This window comes from Mycteria americana, chromosome Z (assembly GCF_035582795.1).
Source record: "Mycteria americana isolate JAX WOST 10 ecotype Jacksonville Zoo and Gardens chromosome Z, USCA_MyAme_1.0, whole genome shotgun sequence".
Lineage (NCBI taxonomy): Eukaryota > Metazoa > Chordata > Aves > Ciconiiformes > Ciconiidae > Mycteria > Mycteria americana.
This window is the reverse complement of record NC_134396.1, coordinates 56875244-56899485: the sequence shown is the minus strand read 5'-3', so window position 1 is coordinate 56899485 and position 24242 is coordinate 56875244. Positions and strand designations below refer to the sequence as shown.

At 40.8% G+C, this 24242-nt stretch overlaps 1 protein-coding gene across 3 annotated transcripts in view; it reads left to right on the top strand.

Annotated features, from left to right (window-relative positions):
* The window catches only part of MCC (MCC regulator of Wnt signaling pathway), a 220504-nt gene extending 200196 nt beyond the window's left edge, over window positions 1-20308 (top strand). For all 3 annotated transcript variants that reach the window (XM_075488555.1, XM_075488557.1, XM_075488558.1), the window contains 4 exons: window positions 3849-4055; window positions 5040-5137; window positions 16637-16759; window positions 17825-20308. In XM_075488555.1, coding sequence (XP_075344670.1) covers window positions 3849-4055; window positions 5040-5137; window positions 16637-16759; window positions 17825-18005 — 609 coding nt within the window. In that variant the 3' untranslated portion in view covers window positions 18006-20308. The remainder of the gene's footprint in view (window positions 1-3848; window positions 4056-5039; window positions 5138-16636; window positions 16760-17824) is intronic.
* Window positions 20309-24242: the final 3934 nt, after the last annotated feature.

Here is a 24242-nt window from a genome sequence, read left to right as displayed (position 1 = left end):
TGTGTTGGAATCTCCACTGCACCTTTTGGCACCTTTCATTTACGACTCCCAGTAAAAACTGATCACCACATCAGTCATATTGCTTCTTGCAATCTATGTGTTATGCTGACAATGTTCTGAAAATGCCTTTACACCATTAATTCTTCATTATTGATGAAAACGATCCATAAAAAGATGGTTTGGGGATGGTTTCTCTGTTGCCCTGTTTATTTTTTTTACTGATCCAGAGTGTAAGACGTAGTGGTCCACCAGTACTTCTGTAAAATCCAGTTCTTTGCTTCAAGCAATAATTAACCATGTTCCCAAACACATTCTCGTCTGCTGTTTGTTGTTATTCAGTGGTCTTGCTTTGAGGTCAGTTGTAATCTTCTTGCTAACTGGGGCGTGACAACTTCTGATGGGTGTAAATAATTCTTGGTTTACAGCCTTTCTGCATTTCAAAGGACTTAATCTAGGTAAGAAGTCTTAGCTTTCTACACTGATAATTTTTCCTCTTTTGTGTACAGGTGGTGATAATATTGTTCATAATGTGTTTTGAGACTACAGTGTCTGCAGAAAATGTTAAGAATCCTGTTGTCCACCTTTGTTACAGCATTTCATGCTCTTATAGATGTATATAGTAAAACAGTTAACTAGAGCATGGCATTTATCTGCTCTGATATTTGTTTTACTTCTGAAGGCTGGTATATTCCACCTGGTGTACTGTGATCCTCTTGGAGTCCCTTTTCATGACTTTTAGAACTTTTTGCCACATAAGAGTCCTTTTTGTTTTATTCTTCTGACATGACCACATCCAACACAAATTTTAATTTTGAGGATGCTGTGGTATTTCTGATTACATTGAGTCAGGAGTGTTTAATTTTCATTCAAGCTTTCACCCAAATTCAGAGTTGCAATATGACTGCAAGTACAAAATATTCCTCAATATTCAATTAATTAGTCCTGAAATGACTGCTAGATTTGGCGCCTGAAGCTTGTGAATTTGCATGGGTTGTATAAGTCTTCTGCAATCAACTGGAAGAGTGACCACTTGCTACCTCCTCCTTCAGGGTTTCATTTTGTAAATGCCACTTGTGCTTTAGGCCCACACTCTGAAGAAGCAGGTATGTTGAACTGCAAAATGTTTCACTAGCATCCTGTAATTAGAAAAAAGGGGATAGTAAATACACAAAGGTGATGTTGTCATTGAAATGAAATTTAGACACTATCTTTAGGAAACATTTTTATGGAAAAAGTTATTGCACATGTAAAGACTAATTAACTTCCTAAGTAAACCTGAGCTACTTAAATTTTCCCACATGAAATGTTACTGTTGCCACCCTGCCTCACAGGTTGTATGTGTCCATACCAGAATCCTCAACTGTAGTTTTTAATTTTTAACTTCAACCTTTCCATTCTTTCCTGTTCCTTCCCTGGGAGCTTCTGTAAGACACTGGCTGACAATTCTTCCACTTTTCCCCTGCTTTGTCTTTGCTTCTCTACTTTAAAGTCACATTGTCTTGACATGAGAAAACTAATGTATGGGGAGTGCTTTTGGAGTTCATTATATGTCTTCTGGGACAGGATGCAAACTTGTGAATTCATACATGATGATCTAAGCTATTGTCTTCATAAACAAAGGAGTTAACCATTGATCTTCAAATTTATTTTGAGCTAGGATATATAGTACAAACAAACATCCAGTCTTTAAGTTAAAACTTTTAAGTGATGAGTAGAATCAGTTCCATGGATTCATTGTTGCACTGGTTAAATTCACCTTTTTCTTTTAGTAAATAAGTGTCCCTTATTGCCAGGCTGAATTTGCCTAGCTTCAACTTCCAGCCTGAGAAGATCTTGTCATGACCCTCCCACATAGATAGCCCTCTGTCAAGAGTATCTTCTATTCACATAAGTGCCAAAGTACTCTGCTCAAATTACTTCTCAGACTTCACTAAGCAGGCTAAGTAGATTGATGTCTTTAGAAATAGAGGCTTAAGAAGCTAAATGCATACACCAAAGTATACCAGACAATCCAGTTCAACTCCTGTAACTAAATTTCCCCATCATTATTTATCAGTATTATTTACATTTTTACTGTTGACAAAGGAAATTAATGGTAAGTTTGCCTAACAACTAAATTTCTGTAAACCACATTGAATTAAACTGATTGGGCTTCTTACCTTCAGTTCACAAACAAGTAGATGAATAAATGAATGATTTTAAAGTTGATACAAACCTTTCCAAGCCTGAGGGTTTTTAGGATATGGATTTTATTTTTGCATGGTTGGTGATTCTGAATAAGCCAATGATTCCCTGTGTTTACTATATGCTGGTTGTAGCTGTGCTACACCTGTTGGCACTGCTTACACAATCCAGACAGCAAATTTTTGGTAGGAACGTAGATTCTCTTCTACAGAAGAAGTTAGTCTAAATATGTGCCTGGATTTGTGTTTGTATAATCTTTGTTAGTAATGGATGTAATACAAAGAGCATTATTTTTGAAGGATAAAGTAAGATACCTCTGATATTTTTGTGACTGGAATATGTTTTGTTTTGTTTTGTTTTAAATAATTAAAAAATAGTGATTTGTTCCTAGGCTGGCCACACAACAAGAAATTTCTGTCTTTCAGAGATGGTTACACAGTGAACAAGTCTAGAACTGAACCATAATGCAGAAAATGGCTGCATGAATTCAGTATTCACCCATGAGGTGACCTAGGGCACAGCAAGCTCAACAGTGAGCACATGATTCTGGGTTGGGTTTTTTTGTTTGTTTGTTTTGGCAGTCTTTTGTTTGTGTGGTGTTTTTTTAACACATAATGTAAATTATGTTTTTGGACTACCTTTTTAAATGTTTTGTGGATGCTGGGTTTTCCTGGGTTCAGAAAACAACTAGACATTTTGTGGAAGAAACTTTTCTGGAGTGTCGTTAAACACAAAGAGCCTTCTGGTTCAGGATACCCATCAGCTGCTTTTCATGGGAGGCTGAGAGCAAGTGCTGAAAGAAGGGCCACTGCACTCATGCCTTGTTCTTACACTTCTGCCCAGAGCAGAGGTCTGTCTCCAAATAGCATTTGTTGAGTTACAATAGTTGACAGCTCTGTCATAAATATCAGAGTGGCAGAAGAAGTACACACAAGAACAAGCTCTCAGAATTGAGCTTCTTTGTATGAACTACCAGTGTCCATCTTCTGTGGGTCATATTTATGGAAGAATATAAGCGAGTGCAGTTTTGTCACCCTCCAGCTGTGTATAGTTGAGATTCTGGCCATCTAGAGGAGGGAAATTAAAAATGGATATCCAGAGGTGCCATACCCACTTGCCCTTTTTGACTAACTCATTCTACCAGAGAGGCTGGTATTACGAGGCAGGAATATGTGATCCGGTTTGCTGTCCTAGTCCCTCAGACCTATTCCACTGTAATGAGGTAAACCAACTCTCATTCTTATGTATCAGTAAGAAACTGGACTCTGGCATTGAGGGAGCTGTTTGACGAGAAAGTCATACACTCCTGTTTTTAGGGCAGTGGTCTCTGAAGGGCAAGGTAGAACACAGAAATTTCAGCAGCTGTGGCAACCCTCTCAGATCTCTGATACTCTACTTTCAGCACCACATTAGCTGCTGTGTTGCCTCTGAGCTTATTTCTGAGGCTCATTAAGGGATGGCACGGCTCATCATACTTAGTCTTAAGATACACTAGTCTTTTGACAAGTATACTATGTGATTATAAAAAGCCTTCTGGATGCTGGTAGTGTTCTCTATGGAAAGAACACTCAAGTAATAGGAGTGGATTAAAACCTTGTTTAACCTCGTCTTCCTTTAGGTATGTAGTCCTATGAAGCAGCATGCTGATAATGTTTCTTCAACAGGAGGAGATGGCAGAGCTCAAGGCACAGCTTTACCTGCTAGAGAAGGAGAAGAAGGCATTGGAATTGAAACTGAGCACTCGAGAGGCCCAGGAGCAGGCCTACCTCGTCCATATTGAGCACTTGAAGTCTGAAGTGGAAGAGCAAAAAGAGCAAAGAATGAGGTCTCTCAGCTCAACCAGCAGCGGAAGCAAAGACAAACTGGGCAAGGTCGGGAGTCAAGCAAGTTTCCAAAATTGGCGTAAACACGATTTGTTGTACCCCTCCCCTCCCTATAGCAGTCTTCAGCATGTTAATCATTCTCCTCTTTTGTCTGTATGTATGTCCTTTCTCTCTTCTCCAGTTGTTAGGTGGTTCTTTCCATGCTGTGACTTATGAGGACTTTGCAGAATTACTGTTAAGCCTGGGCTAAAATAAGGCTGTCATTTTGGGGAGGAGTACAACAAAGCCATTCCTGCCAAACATACAGGCTGCTGTGGTTGAATATGTTGTGTCTTGCCTGTTGCCACTCACTGGAAACAGTGGAAGAGACTAAGCAAAATGCCATCCTCCCCCTACTCCAAACACAAATGTGAAAAGATAGAGCTCATGTCTGTGAAGCAGTTAGACCATTGTAATGACAGTCTCTTTTTCCAAGTCAGACAGTTTGTAATGATTTGAGAATGAAGACTTCCCCCCCCCCTTAGTATAATGCAGAATAAACAGATTTCTACATTTACATTAATAATTTGCACAAAGAAATAGTGATACCTAGAAAAACTTTAATCCTGTTATTTTAGTGCTGTGTCCCCAGAAAACCTCAGTCATATATTTAAAAACAAAATCCAGAGCTAGTGTATAACTGTGTCTTTCTTACCTGTTTCTGACAAAGCATCAGCTGAATTGTTTGATGCAGTGCTGCTTTGTTTCCAGCGTGGTGTCAAAAGTAATATAAGGCACCAGCAGTTATGCACACCGTAGCAGAATTCTGCAAATCAGTGAGCTGTGTTGGTTTAGGAAACATTTAGAAGGATTTGTGAAGTGTTAATCTGTTAGTCCGTTTCTTGGTGGGTTGATACACTGCCATGTTGTTGTGACATTGTGATGTTTATTTCACCTCCATTTTAAAAGTAGCTTTGAACTAAGAAGTTTTCAGAGTTTTCCCATTAAGATGGTAAGTAACTTCAACTTAGATGGCTTTTCCTCATTTCTCAGGAATGCAGTGATGGCACCGCAACACCGTTAACACTAGCTGAGCTGAGACCGTACAACGAGAGTGAACTGACTGCTGAACTGACAAATGCACTCAGGCGGTAAGCAGCTTCCTTCACCAGAGACATGACTTGTTCTGTAGGTTCAGGGCGAGGTTTAGTTCTGAGCCTTCGCTCTTACCCTCAGGTGATTTTAAGAGTGATCGCAGATTTTTCCTGTGAGAAGGAAAAGGATCGAAGTTCTTCTGACCCTCCCCTCTCTTTTGCTGTTGTTCTTCAGCTGATCAAAGTCCTCACATGGTGCTCAGCTCCATTTTCCTTGAGGTTCTCTCAAATTCAGATTAACTGAGCTTACAAATTAAGAAACAAATTAAGAAACTCTCAAAATGTCTGGAATGTCCATATTCAGGCAAGAATATGAGACACAAAACAGTGACATGACTTGCTTGAGGGCATGGAGAAAACCTTTAGTGAAGACAGGATTTGAATTGTGATCTTTGGTTAAGAAGGTTGGTCGCAGATTAGAACTTGGGTAGGAGTTACAGGAGTGGGAATTGCAGTGATTTTGATGACTCAGATGCTGCATTTGCCTCCCGAGTATGTAAGCAGAGCCATAGTTCAATTACGAATGACGTTGTTGTGTGAACCAACGAGAGGGAAAATTGATGTCTTGACAAACTGCTTTTATCAACAGCCAGGTTTTAAGCCAAAACTTTCAGTACAGTTATACATTAACTAGTTATGTGTTTGTGCCGCAGTTTTTGCTGCACCAGCTGTGTGGTAAACTTCATTCATTGTTTCGATAGTTGTTTCAGTACTTGTTCCACCTTTTCTAAGACATGACTATCTAATATCTAAACTGGTTATTGTATTTAGAACCTGTCCAAAATGCTACTAAGAATTTTGGCTGGGAAGAGTGTATTTTGCTTTTCTGGTGTTTGCAGCCTCTTTAATGGTGGAATGTCCTCTCAGGCAGCTGTGGTGTTTCATTCCTGAAGTGCTTTTTTCATAGGTGCAACTTGTAGTGTGCCCAGGGACACTTAAGCCTGAAAGGCATTATGTAAAAATGTAAGATCGTTACCACTGCAGAATCAATACATCTCATACCATTTGGTTAATAGTCTGGCAGTTGCTGAGTATTTAGTTTGCTTGATGCAGGAAACAAAATTCTGTGGTTAAAATAATCAAAACTCTCATTTGTGTGTGGGCGGATGAAACCCATCAACAAAGTCATTTGCATAAACATTGCATAGAGCCATTGGCCTCCCCCATACCCCCACACCCCAGTCCCTCTGTGAGCAGCTCCACTGGCATTTTCTGTCTCCGCGCAAGCTGCAGCTTTTTCCTGTTCTTGTTATTTGCTCCTGGATTTCAAGAAGATGCCAGTGACCTTAGTTAGCAGAGGCTTGAGTATAGTCATGAAATGCGGTTTACTGACAACACAGAGAAAAAAACTTTGCTTTATCTACTAGGCCTTAAGTTGATTAGCATGGATTTCCAGCCAGAGGCCAAGCAAGTACAGTTTGTCAGGCAGAAATGGGGAACAAAAATAATTGGATTGAACTGTACATAAATTTTGGAGTGAAGACTGTGTAATGGAAATACAGCTGTACTAAATGTGATTGCTACTGCCAGTGGGGCTCAAGCACAGTTCCCGCGAGTTGTGTGGACAGGGTATTTTTCTCCCTAATCAGGCTGAACGCTTAGTCTCCTTATCCTGAAGTCTTCTCTCTGAAAGTCATTCGAAGGTCTGTCTAGCACATGGAGAAAGCTTACTGCAACCTGTTTAGCCACAGCTATGCTAAAAAATACCAGCAGTTCCTAACTACCACCCTGGCTAAACAGACCCTCAGATATCACAATGAAATTTATACCATCATGGATGCACAAAAGAGTTTTAAAAATAAGTGAAGTGCATTTTCCTCTCTGCAAGTGCTACAGTGCAGAATGGTCTGAAGTGACTGTGATATCTTTAGGGACAAAGTAGATTTAACTTTTGCACTTAGCATGTGCCGATTTCACAATGCACTTCCCGCTTGTATGGGAAAATAAGTGCTAGCACTGTGTATGAACCAGGAGAGATGCTGGTGGCTGCCCCTAGCACTGTCCTCACCCACTGGAGAGTAGGACCAGAATTCAAAATAAAAAATATTTTGCCCAGTAACTGTGTTTGCTGGGGGGCAGGAGGGAGATGTGAAACAAGTGAATATCGCACACCAAATCTGTGGTCTAGAGGCAATGTGTAAATGCCAATGTTCAGGAGCACCTCAGTGCTGGTTGCAATTAGTGCACACATCCAGCAATTGGACCTATCTGTTGTTACTCCAGGCAGTAGATACTGGTGCAGGGGACAGCAGCTGCAAGGATAGGGGCAAAAAACTATTTGTTTTTGAGTCTCCCTGTTTGTCAGAGAATGTGATATCAATCAGCAACCTTGCTTGCTGCCTCCTCCCCATCCTGTCTTCACAGAGACGAAAGCCCTGGCAGCTCCCCCCTCTGCTGCTTTCCCATTCTGTCGTTCTGTTGCGGCAGAACTGTTGGGTTCTTCTCAGTTAATTGAAATAGAGTGAAACCCAAATAAAACAGCAGGACGGTTTGGATTTTGGTGTGGTTTGGGAGCATTTATTTGTTCATAGTCTGCAAATGGCTTTGCAGCAGAACAGTCTCATCCACAGAGGTAGCCTGTCTTCTCTCTGTGGATGTGGATTTTCTCATAAATCTGGAATCCAGCAGCTGCGTGTTGTGAAGCTCCCCTAGTTGTCATTGGTAGTGCCCATCAGCAGAAATTCAAGGCAGGAGCAATTCTCCATTTATTGTTTCATAATGTATTTGTTCTAGTAGGACTCAGGGTTTCCCATAACAGTGTTCAGTATTAAAACCCATCTTATGCACTTTCCACAAAAACTGCTTTTCTTTTCCATGACCACTATGCTAACTAATAGAAATGTAAATTACCTGCAAGTTCCATGTTGTAAAAGTTACATCTAGGTTACCAAATCTCTGGTATTGCAGGCTAAGGCCACTAATTTAGAGACACATCCTGTTCCAGCCAAGCATAAATACTTTCTGCCAGATTCTTTAGCAATTTTGTCTTCCCCTCTTTCCTTTCATGATGGAATGATGGCTTGTTTCAATGGACATGAAGCCTCTTGAGCTTTTTCTTGAGTTTGACACATCCATAAATGAGCTTGTTGGCAGGAAATACTTTATTATTGGGAGGGCAAAAATGAATTCCCAGCAGCCTCGTGGCCTGGTACTGACACCTTGATGATTGTGCCAGAGGCCAGTTTTATGAGAGAGGATCTGGTTGAATACCCCAAAATCAGCCATATTGCACAGTCTCTGAGGGAGACCTTAAAATGACATCTTCCTTGCTGGTGTGTTCTGCTCTGCTGCGGCAGGGGAAGGGAGCACTGTAGATGACTTGTATGAGTTTGTAACTTAGTAGGCACATACCAGGTTATAAATGCATTAGAGGTGGCAGGAAGGAGGCAGTAGGAAGAATTCCAGATAGGAAATGCTCTTGCTTTAGCAGAGTGGCAGTAATGGTCATAACAACTAATCTTTTCTTTTTTTTCTGCTAAGTTCTTTCATTCTGTGAAAAATGGCCAAGCTGGCAAGACTGAAACTTCTGCCTCTCCCTGGGCCTTATTAGAAATGCTTTGATTGTTGAGATCCTCCTGCAGTCTCTCCTTGTATTTCCAGTTGCTGATAGGTTTTCTGTCTGCGTAGGGTTGGGTTTTGCCTATGTATTTAGAGAATCCTTTCTAAGCATTAAAATATTTGGGCAGGAAGGATCTGAAAATACTAGGTAAGGGCCATGGCAGACAAACTTTATAACTAGACTGACTGTGCAGACCTCAACTGGGTCATCAGTTGGCACAAGATTATGATCTCTGATGGCTGTGTAGGGTTACGTGAATTGTGTCAGTCTAGGCGTGTTTCAGTATCTCCCTTACAAAAGGGTGACTTCCCATCTGGCAACACAACAAAGAAGCTATATATTTACCATATCTGATGACTTGTGAACTGAGAGATAACCTAATCTCTCAAAGTCAGTGATACTACTGATTGGGAAGTTACCATAGAGAGGGAAAAGGGTGGTAATCAGTAGGACTGGCAAACAGTTCTTTTTCTCTTAACAAAAAGCACATTTTGCACAGAGCTATGGTCCTGCCTCTCTGGAAGTGGAAACTGCAGGTGTTTCTAGTAGGACACAGAAAATTCATCCTATTGCAATAGCTTCCGTGTGTCTGTTGAAACACAGTAATGTTCTTTGCAGTTGGAGGTCCTTATGCCTGTCCAAAGACTGCAACCCTCTGTTGTGCCAAACTTCTTGTTTTGAGAGAGCAACTGTTTCAACAGAAAGCTGTGCCAAGGCATGCCAGTGACTATTTCCTGACACAATGTCAGCCAGAGATAAATCAAGCCACCTGCCTTTATTTTAAGCTTCCACAAACTCCATGTGACGATGTCTTAGCTTTGCATGTTTTCTAGAACCACCCTTATTTTCATGATAGCAGGATCCAGGAGTAGGTAGAAGCATCTCTGAAATTCAGGCCTATCTTGACCATCAGTAAGGCTAAGTCTTGGAAATTAAAGGAGAAACACCTAAAACACACCATATTGTAATGATTCAGATTTAAAATGGCTCTTGAGAACTGAATCAGTAAAATCCTCTTTCTGTTTGGCCAAAGTACAGCATGAACATACAGTGGATAAAAGTGGGGGGCGGGAGGTGGGGGTTGGTATTCGGGAGCTACTGATGAGTTTTTCCAGTGCATCATGAGCTGCTTTTTGTCGGTTACTTCTGCTTATTCCTGTTCTGTCATTATCACGTCCATTAAATGGGGAGATATGCAACTCTGAGACATATGGAAGCCAGAGACTGGCATGGATTGCAGTCATTGCAAATTTCAGGAATCTCTGTCATTTTTATGACTGTGCAGTCTCCTGCTGTGGTTTCCCTCGGCTGCCTGAGGGGTTCAGGAGGCATGGCCTGTCTCTGGAAATCCCCCCGGAGAGCCCCACTGAGAGAAACCTTCTTCAAAGAAGAGAAATGACTCATGGTGATACAAGGGACAGATTCCTCAGAAGCACCTTGGGTAGCTATTTTTTCTACATGCATCACAGATAACCGTCGTTTTTCTTTTTCTCTATTTTTGACATGGAATGAGTAGTTCTTCTTACCACTGCGTGGTTATCTGAGCTGCTGAGCTGCTGTGCACTTGGATATAATCGTTACAGGGAGCTCCAAATAGCTCCAGGTCTGGAGAGCTTCCAGGCTGTGCTGGCAGGGCTGGGTGGGAGGTTTGAGCAGGGAGCGCGGCTGCCTCCCTCCAGGCCTGTTCTCCCTTTTTGCTGCCAGTCTGTTGTTTCCAGGACCACACCTGGCCCGTCTCCCCACTGCCGGTGGTGTAACGCATGCCTGTGTACCGTCTGGTTTTTGAGATCTGCTCTAAGCATCTGACAATCAGCAAAAAAGCAGTACCGTATCTTACACCAGCAAAGTGGTTTTTAAAGCACTCTCCGCCTTCTCTGTGATCAGAAAGGGCTACCTTTGCACAGGTAGCAGGCAGCACGGCTGTTCTCAAGCCCACTGATTTCTGAGGAGGTGAGACAGGAAGATGTGGCATATGAAGAGGTGATTTTAAGACTCTCTTGGCATTTGTGTAGTGTTGTTTCGTCGCCTCTTAAAAAAGTTCTATTATATGTTAATTGTTTTCCTTAGCAGGCCAACCCAGACCAGTGAGGCCGGCACGCATTTGAATTGGCGTGGGGATTCTGCATGCCAGTCTGACGTAAGGTGTTAGTTTAAACTGCTAATGAAAAGAGAATTTATCTGCATTCCTTTTAAATGTCCAGCTGTTATCTCCTGAGAGAAGAGGAGTCAAATGCCTACAAAAAACAATCATGTGTCACCCTGTTCGGCTGGAACTGGAAAAGGCAGAGAGGGGAGTGAGGGAACGTGCCAGGCTTAAAACAACAAGAGGATATTAGGAAAGGGACTGGAGCGAAGTGTGGGATGGAAGGTGTGCGTCCCTTTCAAAGCGGGGACCATGCAGAAAGCTAGGGGCCATGCAGGAGGTGCTTCTCCTCCCTCCCCTCCCCAAACCCCACGTGCCTGGGGGCTGGCCAGCCTGCATGGGTACCTACGCCCAGGAGATCTCGGGCCTCTGTCCCCCTGGGCTGGCTGCCCGGCTGCTGCGTCAGGGCTTTGTGTATGGGAAGCTCAGGGGCAGATGCTGGCCTGAGGCGAATGGTGCCGGCCCAACAGGGGAGCCAGGATTCAAAGGGGTCTGCTTGTAGCAGGCAATGCTCCCTGGTGGGTAAAAGGATGTTCCTAGGGATGGCAAGACATAGGATAATCGGGTCCCAAAGGCCCCTGACTCTTGTGCCCAGCTTTGGGAAACTTTCTTACCTCCTGATTTGGAGAGAGCTCGTTACTCCTCTTTTGCTCCAGATTTGGCAAGAGCTGTGGGTGCTCTTGACCCCAGGGCAGAGGGGCGATAGCTTGTGCCTTCACAAGAGGGGGAGTTAGCTGGGTACTCTCCAAGCCAGGGGCAGAAAAATCAACTTTCTGCATGCCAGGGAAGAGCAGCTTCCTGTTTGCAGCACTGGGGAATTCTCGATGAAATGAGCAAGGGCAGGAAAATCCGCCTGGGAAGACTTCTGGCATATGAAACCTGAACATGTCTGGAAAAGCCCAGACAGGAGGGAAAATATAAGGTGCGCAAGACCTTGCTTACATTATCCTGGGCCAAACATGGTGTCATTGTGTGGAGGCCAAATTGACAGAAACTGCAGAAATGTGCCCCATGTTATATAGTTTCCTTTACGGCTCTGGCAGAATTCCCCACTGTCTGCAGCGGTAGCCTTGAAACCAGAGAAAACATTAGGCCCTGTCAGCTTGCCTTCCTATTCAAACCATCCTGTAAGTCTGAAACAAAAAGCCCTTGAAAACTGCTTAGCAACTGCCCACAGAGTGTTTTGATTGTGAAAATACAAAACAAAAGTCTTTGTTACCAGCATATTAGGCATTTCACTGAAAATAGTGTCTTTAGCGGATGTTGGAGTAGGCTGTGGGCCTCCCAATACACTTACTCTGAGCTTTTCCTTGGAAAGGGAGCAGTCAGGGATTTCCCCAGCTGACTTTCTGAGTGCCCCACAGCAGAGAGCCCTTGTGTTGGAAGCGAGCCGTGCCCTCAGATCATAAGCTTGTTCCCTCTTCCGGGAATACCTGCTCATTTTCTCTGGGCACGCGAGGTGCCGCGGCTGCGCTTTCCACAGCTCCAGCGGCAGTAGCCAGTTCGAAGAGGAACCGCTGGGAGCAAAAGCTGTGCTGACTTCGGCGGTCCTATTGATTCGTGACTTGCGGGCTCGCAGAAATTGCATTCTCCTAAAAAGACTTGCTTCTCCTTCGCTCTTCCCATCAAAATACACACGTAAATGCTTTCTCAGGGTCCATACTGGTGCATATTACAGCCCTTGGGGCACAATAGCAGTGTGAGTTTGGCATGTAAGCTTCTGTGTGAGTTTGCTCTTCAGAGTCTGGAAGACTCAGCCATACAGCCGTCCCTGTTGGGAGGATGTTTGTATGGCTGTGGCATCAAATGCAGTTCCATCGCTGGTCCGCAGCTTTGACACGTTCTCATCCTGGAAAAATGCTGCATATGACTAGGACTATTGTTTTAAAATATTCTGTCTCATTAAGCCTGTAGTGCCTGATTCTTCATATCCTGCTGATTTATAATAGCGATCAGGAAAGTGAAGTGGTGCTAGAAATCCCATAAAGACAGCTAACCCTGTAATGCATTAAAGGGATCCAAATAGCACCTCAGGATTCATTATCACTCCTGTTCCCTGCCCAACTAAGCAGTCAGTTTTGGAGAGACACGAATAAGAATTTCTTTGTGTCCAAACTGAGGTAATTAGTGATAGAAATGGAGAGAAGTGGGAAGAGTTAGCGTTATGAGGCATGGGATTTTTATGAAGGGATAGACTAGCCTTTGCTGGCCAGCCAGTAAGGTACAGCTCTGAGGTCTCTGATCTGCTACTAAAATAGAAGGTGCAGCACTCCGGGGAAAACCTTACGTGTTTTTTGCATGTAATAGTCATTAACCAAGTGTATATGCATCTCCATTTCCCAGACTAAAACAAGGTATTTACTGTGCCTTTACTGTTGCTGCTATGTCTGTCTACTCAGGTGTTACTTGTTCAATGAAATGCCTCTTGAAGTAAAGATATTTAGATAGGCATCTTTTAAATTGGGAACAGTAAGTGTAAAAGTAGATACCTATGTGTTGTTTTTGTAAGATTTTGGGACATCTCAGCACACGCAATCAAACCGCCCGTTGCTTTCCCCGAGATTAAGGTAGGAGTAGGCACTAGTTAGTGCTGTTTTCACTGACTTCAAGACATCAACAATCTCATCAGCTTGGGGAATACCTGTGTTTTACTGGTATAAATGTAAATTTGAGGCTTCTATAGATCTGAAGGATTACCTACTGTTACCTGTTTAGCTAGATGGTTCAGAACTAGCATCTGAAAGTTGTTTAACTAGCCTGTGGAGGCCCAGGGTGCTTGTTGCTCCGCTGGCTCTGTGTCTTTGGCAAGCAGCAGGACAAGGATGTTATTGTAGGCCAAATGTAAAGAAATACCTCTTGCTGTTCAGCTGAGTTCGGACTGAACATGACTGGTTGAAAGGTGTGAGTGCAAAAACAGACAAAAGGTGATGTAATAGTCTTATCAGGTAACAGTCACTGTAGCAACCAAGTTTTACCATGCATGACAAGTTCCTCCAAGTCTTTCCACTGTGTTTCTTTTCCACGCAGCTTTTGTTACAGCAGGTGTGTTAAGGACTTCAGCTGCAGTAAACTGTGGCTCTACAGGGTTCTTTCCCATGGGACCGTGTGCAGTGTTTTCACAGCTATACCTTTCCTTGCACGTGATGTTAAATCAGCCTCACGTGATTTTTAGTGTTCTCTCCCCATCCAAATACTGCGAATGTTTATTCCATTGGACTTGCTCTCCAGGCTAGGTCACGGTGCTGGGCACGGTGCTAGTGAGCCTTCCCCAGAGGCTCTGGCTGCAGCATCCTTTGGAGCAGACGAGCACCACGTTTACCCTGCTCTGTTCTGTCATGTCAGTAGTGCCACACACGCGTTAGATAACGGGTCTGGCCTCTGCCAGGTCTGATCTTTCCTTATTTATCTTCTGTTGCAAGTAAAAACTGGAATTTTTGTATTCCTGTTTTCTTTGCAGAACAGAGATTTTGACCACAGACTGTGCTGGGTCTTTCTGGCTGCTAAGATAGGATATAAAAAATAAAATTTATATTTGGGGCGGATGGCAGTGAGCTTTTAACCGCTAGGGATTGCGTCATTTTGAAAACGGAGAGTATGTTACTTCGGTGGAGGGACGCATAAAGAATTCCGATGATTCTTCATCAACAGGGCCCCTCTTAGGTGCTTTTTAATTTGGCCAGTAAACCAGCCGTCTGCAGTGCGTTGGGATAAACTGCTAACGTGGAGTAGCTCCCCGGCTGACTGGGTGAAAGCCCTTCTGTTGCCGGAGCCGGGCGCGGTGAAACGCCACACGTGCTGTGCGTGCCGCTGGCTATAAGGTGCTGCCGTTGCCAGGCCAGCCTCGGAACTGCAGGCTGGCGAGCCGGGCGTCGGGCAGCCTCCGTGCGGTCTGCGCACAGCTGCGGAGGCTTTCACAAACGTTAGGGTATTCAGTCCCGTGGGGCTCAGTGGGCTTATGTGGCAGCTAGAGGGAGTCTCGTTACCGAGATGAAATCCAATTTACTCACTTAGCGGCGCTGCAACCAAAACGGGAGGGAAAGGCAAATCACTGCAAAGCGGTTCTTGGCAGCAAAGCATGGACAAACATCTCCATACGTGCAAAGTTCCCAAGTGTAAGGTTCAACACTGCAAAATCTAACTTTGTCCCGGTTTAGCCCAGCTCCGTGTCATTCTTATCCCCCTTTTTTTTATTTTCAAATCTGATGTTTTTCTCTCTGGGCTGTCTGGGCTATGAGGGTGGGTCACAGAGAAGGGCTCCTGGGTGACCACATCAGCGCCCTTGCACAAGAGGTGGGACAGTCCCACGTCCGTATAGGAGCGGACTGGGCAGCCATTGGCTCTGCGGCAGGGAGCTCCCCGGGAAGAAGCGCCTGCCTTGTGCCACATGCTTGCCAGTGCTGGGAAATGATTTTTAAAGCCAGCTTAAACCCCAAGCTGTAATGCTTACTCTGCCCCAGAACTTCTGCCTTCTTTGCTTTTTCTTTCCCTCATAGAGATATTTGTAATGTAAAAATATTTATAAATAAATATAAATAAATAAAATATTTATTTATAAATATATATATTTATAATATATATTTTTATATAATACATGTTTATATGATATATTATCTATTATATAATATTATTTATATACTATATATTGTATTATATAAATATATTGTATAATATATTTATATAATATATTTATATTATATTTGTATAACTATATATTTATTTTTTATAAATATATTTATTTATAAATAAAAATATTTAAATATTTAATAAGGTACCTTACTTCCATTTTGGCATGCTTCATGTAATTAGGTTTTGGTTCATAATTGGTAAGTAAGTATTGGTGACTATATCGGCATTTTAAACCTCACTACTGTGGCTTATTTGAAAGAAAAAGAGTACCTCGTGGAAGAAAATGCCTGTGCTCTCTTCTTCTGTATTTCTGGTGTTTGCCCTTTTCTGTCTGTACTCCCCTCTCTTGTTTTTAACTTTTTCTGTTTCCCACTGCCACATGGACTGGACTTGCTGGCTCCTGAAAAAAAACTAGTGATCTACTGTAATACAGACTGTAGTATAAATTACTCAGGCAAGTTTGAGACAGCAACTGAAATAAATGGAATTGCTCTGAGGGTGGTGAGACACTGGGACAGGTTGCCCAGAGAGGTGGTAGATGCCTCATCCCTGGAAACATTCAAGGTCAGGTTGGATGGGGCTCTGAGCAACCTGATCCAATGGAAGGCGTCCCTGCTCATGGCAGGGGGGTTGGACTAGATGACCTGTAAAGGTCCTTTCCAAACCATTCTATGATTCTATAGTAATTTCTAAGTAAAAATAAAATTGTTTAGTAAATTATCTTTAATAGCAATCCTGGTATGCTGTTTTTAATTAAAATTCCTATACGATTACCATGATGCTTGATTTCCCTTGGTAGTTTTCTTTGCTGTCTCATTCAAGACACAGTGGGTGGCATGTGCCAGGTATTCTTAAATTTTTATTTATGTATCTTTGTGATTATTTCTTAGTGTGATTCGATACATACAAGACCATGATCCACCAGAGAAGTTTGTTTTCTCTTTTGTCTGTTGCATCTCTGATCCTATATTCTAAAATGGTGAATGTTTTAAAAATCAATCTGTGGAAAAGTTTAATGTAAGAACTACCTCCTGTATTATCCAAGTAGTAGTAAGGAAAATATTTTCAGCTTGTCAACCCAGCACAGGACAACCATTCATGGACTTGCAAGCTGAAGTGTTATTTCTGTTTTGAAAATAGTTTTCTCCCTCCTTTTCTCCTGATCCAGGGAGAAGAAACTGAAGGCTAGAGTGCAAGAGTTAGTGAGTGCTTTGGAGAGACTCACGAAGAGCAGTGAAATCAGACATCAGCAATCTGCAGAATTTGTTAATGACCTTAAAAGGGCAAACAGGTAACGGATCTACCAGCAGATGGATGCACCATTGATATCCATCCATCCCCCACCCCCACCCCACCCCCGTGTTCTGGTAGTGCACTGTAATCCTTCCCTTGCCTTAATGAGCAGTTTCTGGGTCCTTGGGTTCACACAGTTGACTCTTTACGGTTATAGTTAGAGACGGGGGAGGTATAAACTTCCCACGTAGGACACTGAAAACTACATAACTAAGAACAGAGTGGGGGAAATAGGTTACTCTTAACTGAGTTACTAGTAAATGCATTATTATTAAAACAAACCCCTCCATTTAGTCAGATTTATGAATCTGTTATTTTGTTTAAAATTGCTCCCTTTTCTTTGGCTCCAGCCTCTTTCTTAATAAACTGGCTTCGATAATCACACTTAAATTTTATTGCTCACTCAGATTTTACTGGCACTGTGTTTGGATGGACTGAGAATATGGTGGACTGTAGCTGCCCTTCCTGCAAGGAGCCTATCGCTCACAATGTAGTTTTCATTAATAAATTATACTTGAAAGCCCTTGTGGTGAGGAGCAGTACCCATCTCAAGCTTTCCTACTGAGTCAAGGTGGAGGCACAAGATACTTAGCAGCTGACAAATCAGCACAAGATGCCATCCTTTGAATAGAACTGTTATTTTTTTAAATGGAAAATGCAAAATCAGTGCTGGATTTTGTAAGCAGATTCTGGCCATGCAACGTTTTTGTAAATCATTACATGTTTAATGTTGTGGTATCTTGACTCACAAACAGTGCTCTGTGAGGTCATCATCAACAACCTCTAGCTGGCTCTTTGAACCATGTTTAAAAATGTTTTCAGTAACCAGTTTACTGATAAAGGTGTGTACTTGCCCCAAAAAAGATAGAGATTAGCATTGATCTGGGTTTGGATCAATAAGGTTTGGATCTAATGCATTTTAAAGCACTAGTAAATTTTAGGAAGATGATCAGTACCCAAACTTAGGAGTTCCTTGAAGGTGGGGTTTTGGGGTGGATTTTTGTAGCAATTGCTACGAACAAGCCTTTTTGAAGGACCTTGTATTGCCTTGTATTTCTAACAGCAACTTGGTAGCAGCTTATGAAAAAGCAAAGAAAAAGCATCAAAATAAGCTGAAGAAACTGGAATCACAAATGATGGCCATGGTGGAGAGACATGAAACACAAGTAAGGATGCTCAAACAAAGAATAGCTTTACTAGAAGAAGAGAACTCTAGACCACACACCAATGAAACTTCACTTTAAATGCATCTCTTTCAAAGATGCTTAGTGCCATTACAAATTTCTTTCTTTTGGAGGCTGACTTTTATGTAGCTTCAAACGCTAAAAGCTCTGACTGTCAATGCTGACACATTTAAGCACCTTCTCTGGGATCCCAGAGAGGTGCCATGGGGATAATATAAGTGTTAACCTTAAGGACTGTTTCATAATGTAAAATGGCAGTGCCTGAATTATCATGCTATAATTATGTACATTGTCTGTGTCATTATGTCTATATTCATACAGCTTCTCTTCCATTTTATGTATGTCCCATGGGTGACAGTGTCACATGCAAAATAATTCATGTTAAGAGGTTTTAATTTGGGCAGTTTGGAGGTAATTTGAGAGTTTTCCCAAACCCTGAGCTCCCTCTGCACACAACTCTGTATTGTAGTCTCAAGACTTGCTGCTGTGGTTAAACCAGCTAACTAGGCAGCTGCAGAGTGGGGAGATGATAGGGTGGCTTGCTTTTTTGCACCGTACTTGCAGTACTGTCGCTCACAGTAGAGATCAGGTAGGAAAACTCCTGTCGATTTGGAAAAAAACAAGAAACCCTAGTTGCATCTCTGAAAACTATCATAATGGTGTATTTCTTACAGTTTGTAAGAGGACTAAAGGCTGTGAGTTTCACCATGCCAGATAGTCTTGTGCCAAGGCTGGGTAAGAAATTATAGGAGACCTCTTGGTATTTATATTGCATGGTATTTGCAATTACTTTGTGAAACAGTTGTTTTTTCTTGTTAATACATTATAGCCAAGGTTTTCTTTAAGAAGCTGGGCCATTTTTGTCACGTGTATAGTGCTTATTACAGCTTTCTGTGATCAAGAGGTAGAATGTCTTCTTTTTATACTTGTTTTGACCAAAAAAGGTACTTATTAGGAATGTACCTGTTTAATATTGAATACATAGGCACAAAACTATAAATGTGTAGGTGTATGGATATACAGCCACAAACAGAATGTGAATGGTGAAGTCTTCATACAGCTTCTTAGGTTATTTTTTGTTACTGCTAACATTCTCTTCTTTTGTGCAAGTCACATCATGTTACTGTATTATCAGACAGACTGAATTGAAAATGTTGGCCTATTATGGTAGTGAACATTAAGCGAAGCATGGCGATCAGGTTGATTTCTCTAGGGAGCAAAATACAGGAGTCTGCCGTAGCACCTGTTTCATTTAGAATTTGCTTCTTTTTGACCGAGTACGTAAAACAGCTGCCATGTTTGTTTTAACATGCCAAACTATAGTCCATTAATTTTGTTAGCCTGTTACTGTGTTACACCTCTACTTTGTATTTTTCAGGCTCTGTTTTTGAGTGAATCTGATTTCGGGAGTTGTCTATCCTTTTTGCTTTACACATTGAGTTGCACCTCAAGTTTTATTAGTGTATTTAGAATTATGATAACTTCTCTCATTTATTCCTCCAATTTCTAGTACTAAGGAAATATTTTTAGAGGGCTTGAACTGTTTTTGTCTACTCTTGGGTTAGGTCTGGCAGCCAAAATAGTTGTGGGAATTTGTGTTCAGAACATGGCATTATTGTTAAGTCTTGGTTACATCTGAAACTGTAGCAGTTGGTGTTCATGACATCTCATATTACTGCAGCTGCTGTTTTCTTCTTTTCTTAGGGTAGTGATTCCTACTTCTCTAGAGTCTGATACATCGGCTACAAAGCCAACATCATATGTGATTGATTGCCATAGCACGTTAAAACAATGCTGACTTCAAAATTAAGTTGTAGGTACTAATGCCCTGGGACTGGTTTTGATCAGTCTTCTTTCTCAAGATAATTGCATTTCTTAATTTATAATGCGAATGGAAATTTTTGCAAACCAGTCTGTAGAGGGAGCAGGCACATTGATTTCTTACTTCCTTAGGTTTTGCTAAGTTCCTGTCTCTGGTGTTTCCCTTTTTTGGCCAACAAGTTTCTCACTAACACAAATGTAGGGTTTTGCCATAAGCTTCAGTGGTAGCCGATCACACTTATTTCTGAAGAAACACAAAGAAAATTATCCACTGTGTACTGTGGCAAAAGTGCAGTTACAGTTTTGTCTTCTTGCATCTGAAACACTCATGTAACTTGAAGTCATCTCAAGCTGTCCATGTGAAATACCTTTCACTTAAGGTGACTAGAAACCGCTGCTGCACTAGATTTCCTCTTATGCTCAATTTTTTCTATTTCTTGGTAGCTAGAGAAGCTGGTAAACATAATACAATTAACCTTAAAGCATTTTAATTGAAACCTGTCTTTAAAGGAAAGATACAAATTAAGAACGCATAAAAGGCATGGGGCTTAAAGGCATGAAAAAGCAGTGTCCCTCCATGCCTTTTTCAGGCCTAACGATTTGCTGATTCTGCATAAACTGAATGTTGTTTTACTACATTTACTGCATATCTTCCCTGCCAACTGTGCTCTAAAAGTGTTTTAGAATAAATTATAAATCATCAGTAAATGTAAGCCATTCCCCCTTTCTTCCCATAGGGCTTACAGATGAAAAAGCAAGACTGGTATCATACAGCCACAGCAGTAGCTATACTGTTGCAGCTGTATACCAGTAGTACTGGTTTGCCAGACCACCAGTTATTTTGCCTAAGCAAGCAGCTACTGCTTCATTTGTCAGCATACTGGAAAAGGCCAATAGGGAAGTGGTGAAAGGTTTACTGTTACTGTGAAAACTGTTTAATATTACCAATTAGCTGCAGTTCCAGTGTACCTATTAAAATCACACCAACCCCGAGGATAAATGCCAAAAAACTAGCTCCTTTTATGCAACTGTTTGAAATATCAGCACTCCAGCCTACAGCTGCGTGCAAATCACCTTGAGCCACAGCAACCTAACTCACTTGTTGCAGAAATAATACATTTGCAAACCAAGAAAAATAGGTGGTTCCTGCCAACAGAACCTAAGTTTTTCACTCATTAATCTTAGGGTGTTTTTTTGATTTTCTAAGTCACCAGAGTGCACGAAACTTTGTATTTCACGCTGTGTTCAGAAAAAAAAAAAGTACTTTTTTTCCTAATTAAATGTATAAATCTTCACCAGCTTGAATGTACTGTTAGCTATTGCAAAGCACATGTGACTAAGTTTGCATTAATGTCAGTATTGGTCTACTGGTTTTACTAGGATTTTCTCCTCCTTTAATACTGTACCATACATTGTAATTTTAGAAACTTTTCACCTTACTGAATTAGCTTTAAGTGTGTTGCTGCTTTTTAGTTTCCTAGCTGCTGTAAAATAGCTATTTTGTGTTTATTTGATATAGAATTGTAAAAACTGCATTTATTTATACAGAGACATTTATAATACTTATTTTACAAATGTTCTTATATTCTGAATAAATTTCTAATGCTGTTTCTTTGCCTCAGGGGTTGCTTTACCATACCAACATAATCTTATTGTTGAATGGGTCTGCTTAAAGGTACCACAAAGACTTTCTCCAAGATAAGTTATTGAGGTATGACACTGTCAGGAAAGTTCCCATAATAGGGATGTGAAAAGTTGGTAAGAACTCACTGGAGATCTGATCACAGGGTTTAGCTGAGCTCAAGAACATTAGTACTTGCCACAAACCCTCTACAGCTTCAATGAACACTTTATAGAAATGGAAGGGCACATATGAAACTGTTTCCACACATCCAGTTCTTTTAATAACAAGTTAGATGGAGAAAAAAAAAATCACTATTTCATAAACACTTCAAAAGCACTGATTGAAGTTCATATACTTCCTTTCTCCAGTACATCCTTTCTCCAGTACATCTAATACCTTTTAATTTTTTTTTTTTTTTTTTGCTTTCCATTGTGTTCAGTGGGCCCCTCATCCACTTTTACAACTGACTTTAAAAATAATACTTCTTTTCCTGGAACTATATATGATCAGTGCTGCTGATTGGCTTAAGGCAACATTTAAACATTCTACAGTGAAAGAATAACCTGTACCAGCAGCACAGGCCTTACATTTCACACTGATCAGCAATGCTTATATTCATACTTCAGTACTTCAGTAAGTTTATGTATAAAGTAATTTAATTTTACAGAGAAAAATTACAGTATAGAAGAAAATGTCAATTTAGTCATAGCCTCTTAAATGGTGTGCTTCAGTTTCTGAATCAGTGAATAACAAAATCATAATCATCAGTACAACAGATGTTACAGGTAGTTACAGATTTTATTTACTAAAATTGAAGAGCTGACTAATGCAAACTTTCTTCAAGATTACATAATGCAAATTGAATAAAATCTGTAACTTTACATGGTTTTAACCCTATTAGCTGTATGTACTTTCTACTTAAGTAGCACCGATATGCCACTTACATACATACCAGTGAAGAAAACAGATCAAGTTCTTGAACTTTAAACAGACAGGAGGAAGACATAACCCTTCATGCATGAGCCATATAAAAAACCACTGGCTCCCTATTCTCTGCAAGGCATGCAATGCTGCACAGAAAAGTGTTATCTTTGGGCAGCAACACCTGAGTCAGCCTGGGTCCTGGAACACATACAGCTATCTAGCATTATGCCAAAATTAATGAACAAAACCCCACCTTCTTCTGTGGAGTCTGTTTTGCTTTTTAATGTTAAAGTGCCTTGCAAACCCAGCTAAACTGCTCCTCAGGGCTAAAGTACAGCTTCTACATACTGCAGTGCCATGCAGACATACTAAAGTTACTTAAGGATCCTGTTTTAAGTATAGGCTTGAAAAGTATTTGCTGAGAGCTCTTAATCATGCAGTTTTGCATACTTTTCCTGCATAACAAAAATATGTACCCAAACAGTAAGATATAAATGGTTCATCTCCCTAGTTCAGTAATTTTGCTCAAAAATGCTTAAAAAAATTTGCTAAGTAAGTTTTTCTCACAGTGGGAAGTGTGTTGTAGAGAACTAAGTTTGCAATATCTATATTCTTAAAAAGCTATAAATGCCTTGTTTTAAAATGATTAATGCTCCGTGAGCTGTAATCATTTTCTTAAAAGACACTAAATGGTAACCCATAATGGAAACTAGAAGCTAGTTCTTCCGATCAACAATATAAATGCTTAACAATGACAAAATACTCAACAGTGTTTTCAGTAAATTTCATAGTGGATCTATTCAAATTTAAACATTCCATACCCTGTGAAATTTTGATAATTACTTAAAAGCAAGCTTTCTTTTTTTCCTGGAAGTACTGAAGGAGGAATTGAAGACACTTTTACTTACTTCCCAGAAGTATCCCAGAGCTGAGAACAATTTAAAGATAAGGTTTTCTGTAAAGCTGAATCTATACAATAAGTTATGTCTCGCTAAATCTAACATTTTCAATGAAAAGACAAGTTAAAACCCAAGCATTTAATTTTAATGTACTACTACTAATCCAGAATACTTCCTCGTGTATGATCTTGAATGTGGCCAATGTAATTGCTACATAGTCTTCCTTTTAAGTTCACAATCTACTTGAAACAGTGAAATGCACACAGAGCACAAATCCTACTGCATCTATCAGTGCTTATGTACAGGATTAAGAACAGTGCAGGTACTAGCATTTAGCCTACTTTCATTCTTGAACTACACTATTGCTATAAATGCATAAGAACAAAAACGTATTATGCAAGAGTAGTGACATTTCCAAGCCTAATTTACTGTAAAAGCACCTTCAGTTAATTTGTAAAATTTACCGTATCTTAAATAATTTGGTTGCTTCAAGAGCTGAAATATTGTAATAACAAAAACAATCTGAAATTATGAAGTCATGTATAAGCACCAGATTATTTAACATTTACAGTGCAAGACAATTTCTGTAAATAAACTGATTTTAAATCAACACAAGAGGCTATTCTACCAGTTCTCAATAACTTTGAGCTTCCTAACACATTTAGAGTATAGCCTCCTAATTTAAAAGATGAAGGCACCTGACTTTACCTCTGAAAAAAACTCTGTTGCTCAGAGTTTATAAAAAACAGGTAGCTGAGGATTAAACAGCCCACTGACCCAACAACTAGACAGCCAGTCACCCATGGAGCAGCAGTGCTGTCTTGCACCACAGGATATTAGAGCTTGGATTCTTAATGTACTCTTGCTCTTCACACCAGAATGACATGAGTGTTGCTATAAACTGCAAATCAACAAAAGCAACTCTACTACAGTAAGTAAAAGTTGGAAAAAATAATTTCTTATCTGAAATTACAATCTGAGAGCAACTGTGTTGTGAATAGCAAGACCCGAAGCCTGCCTTGTTTTTGA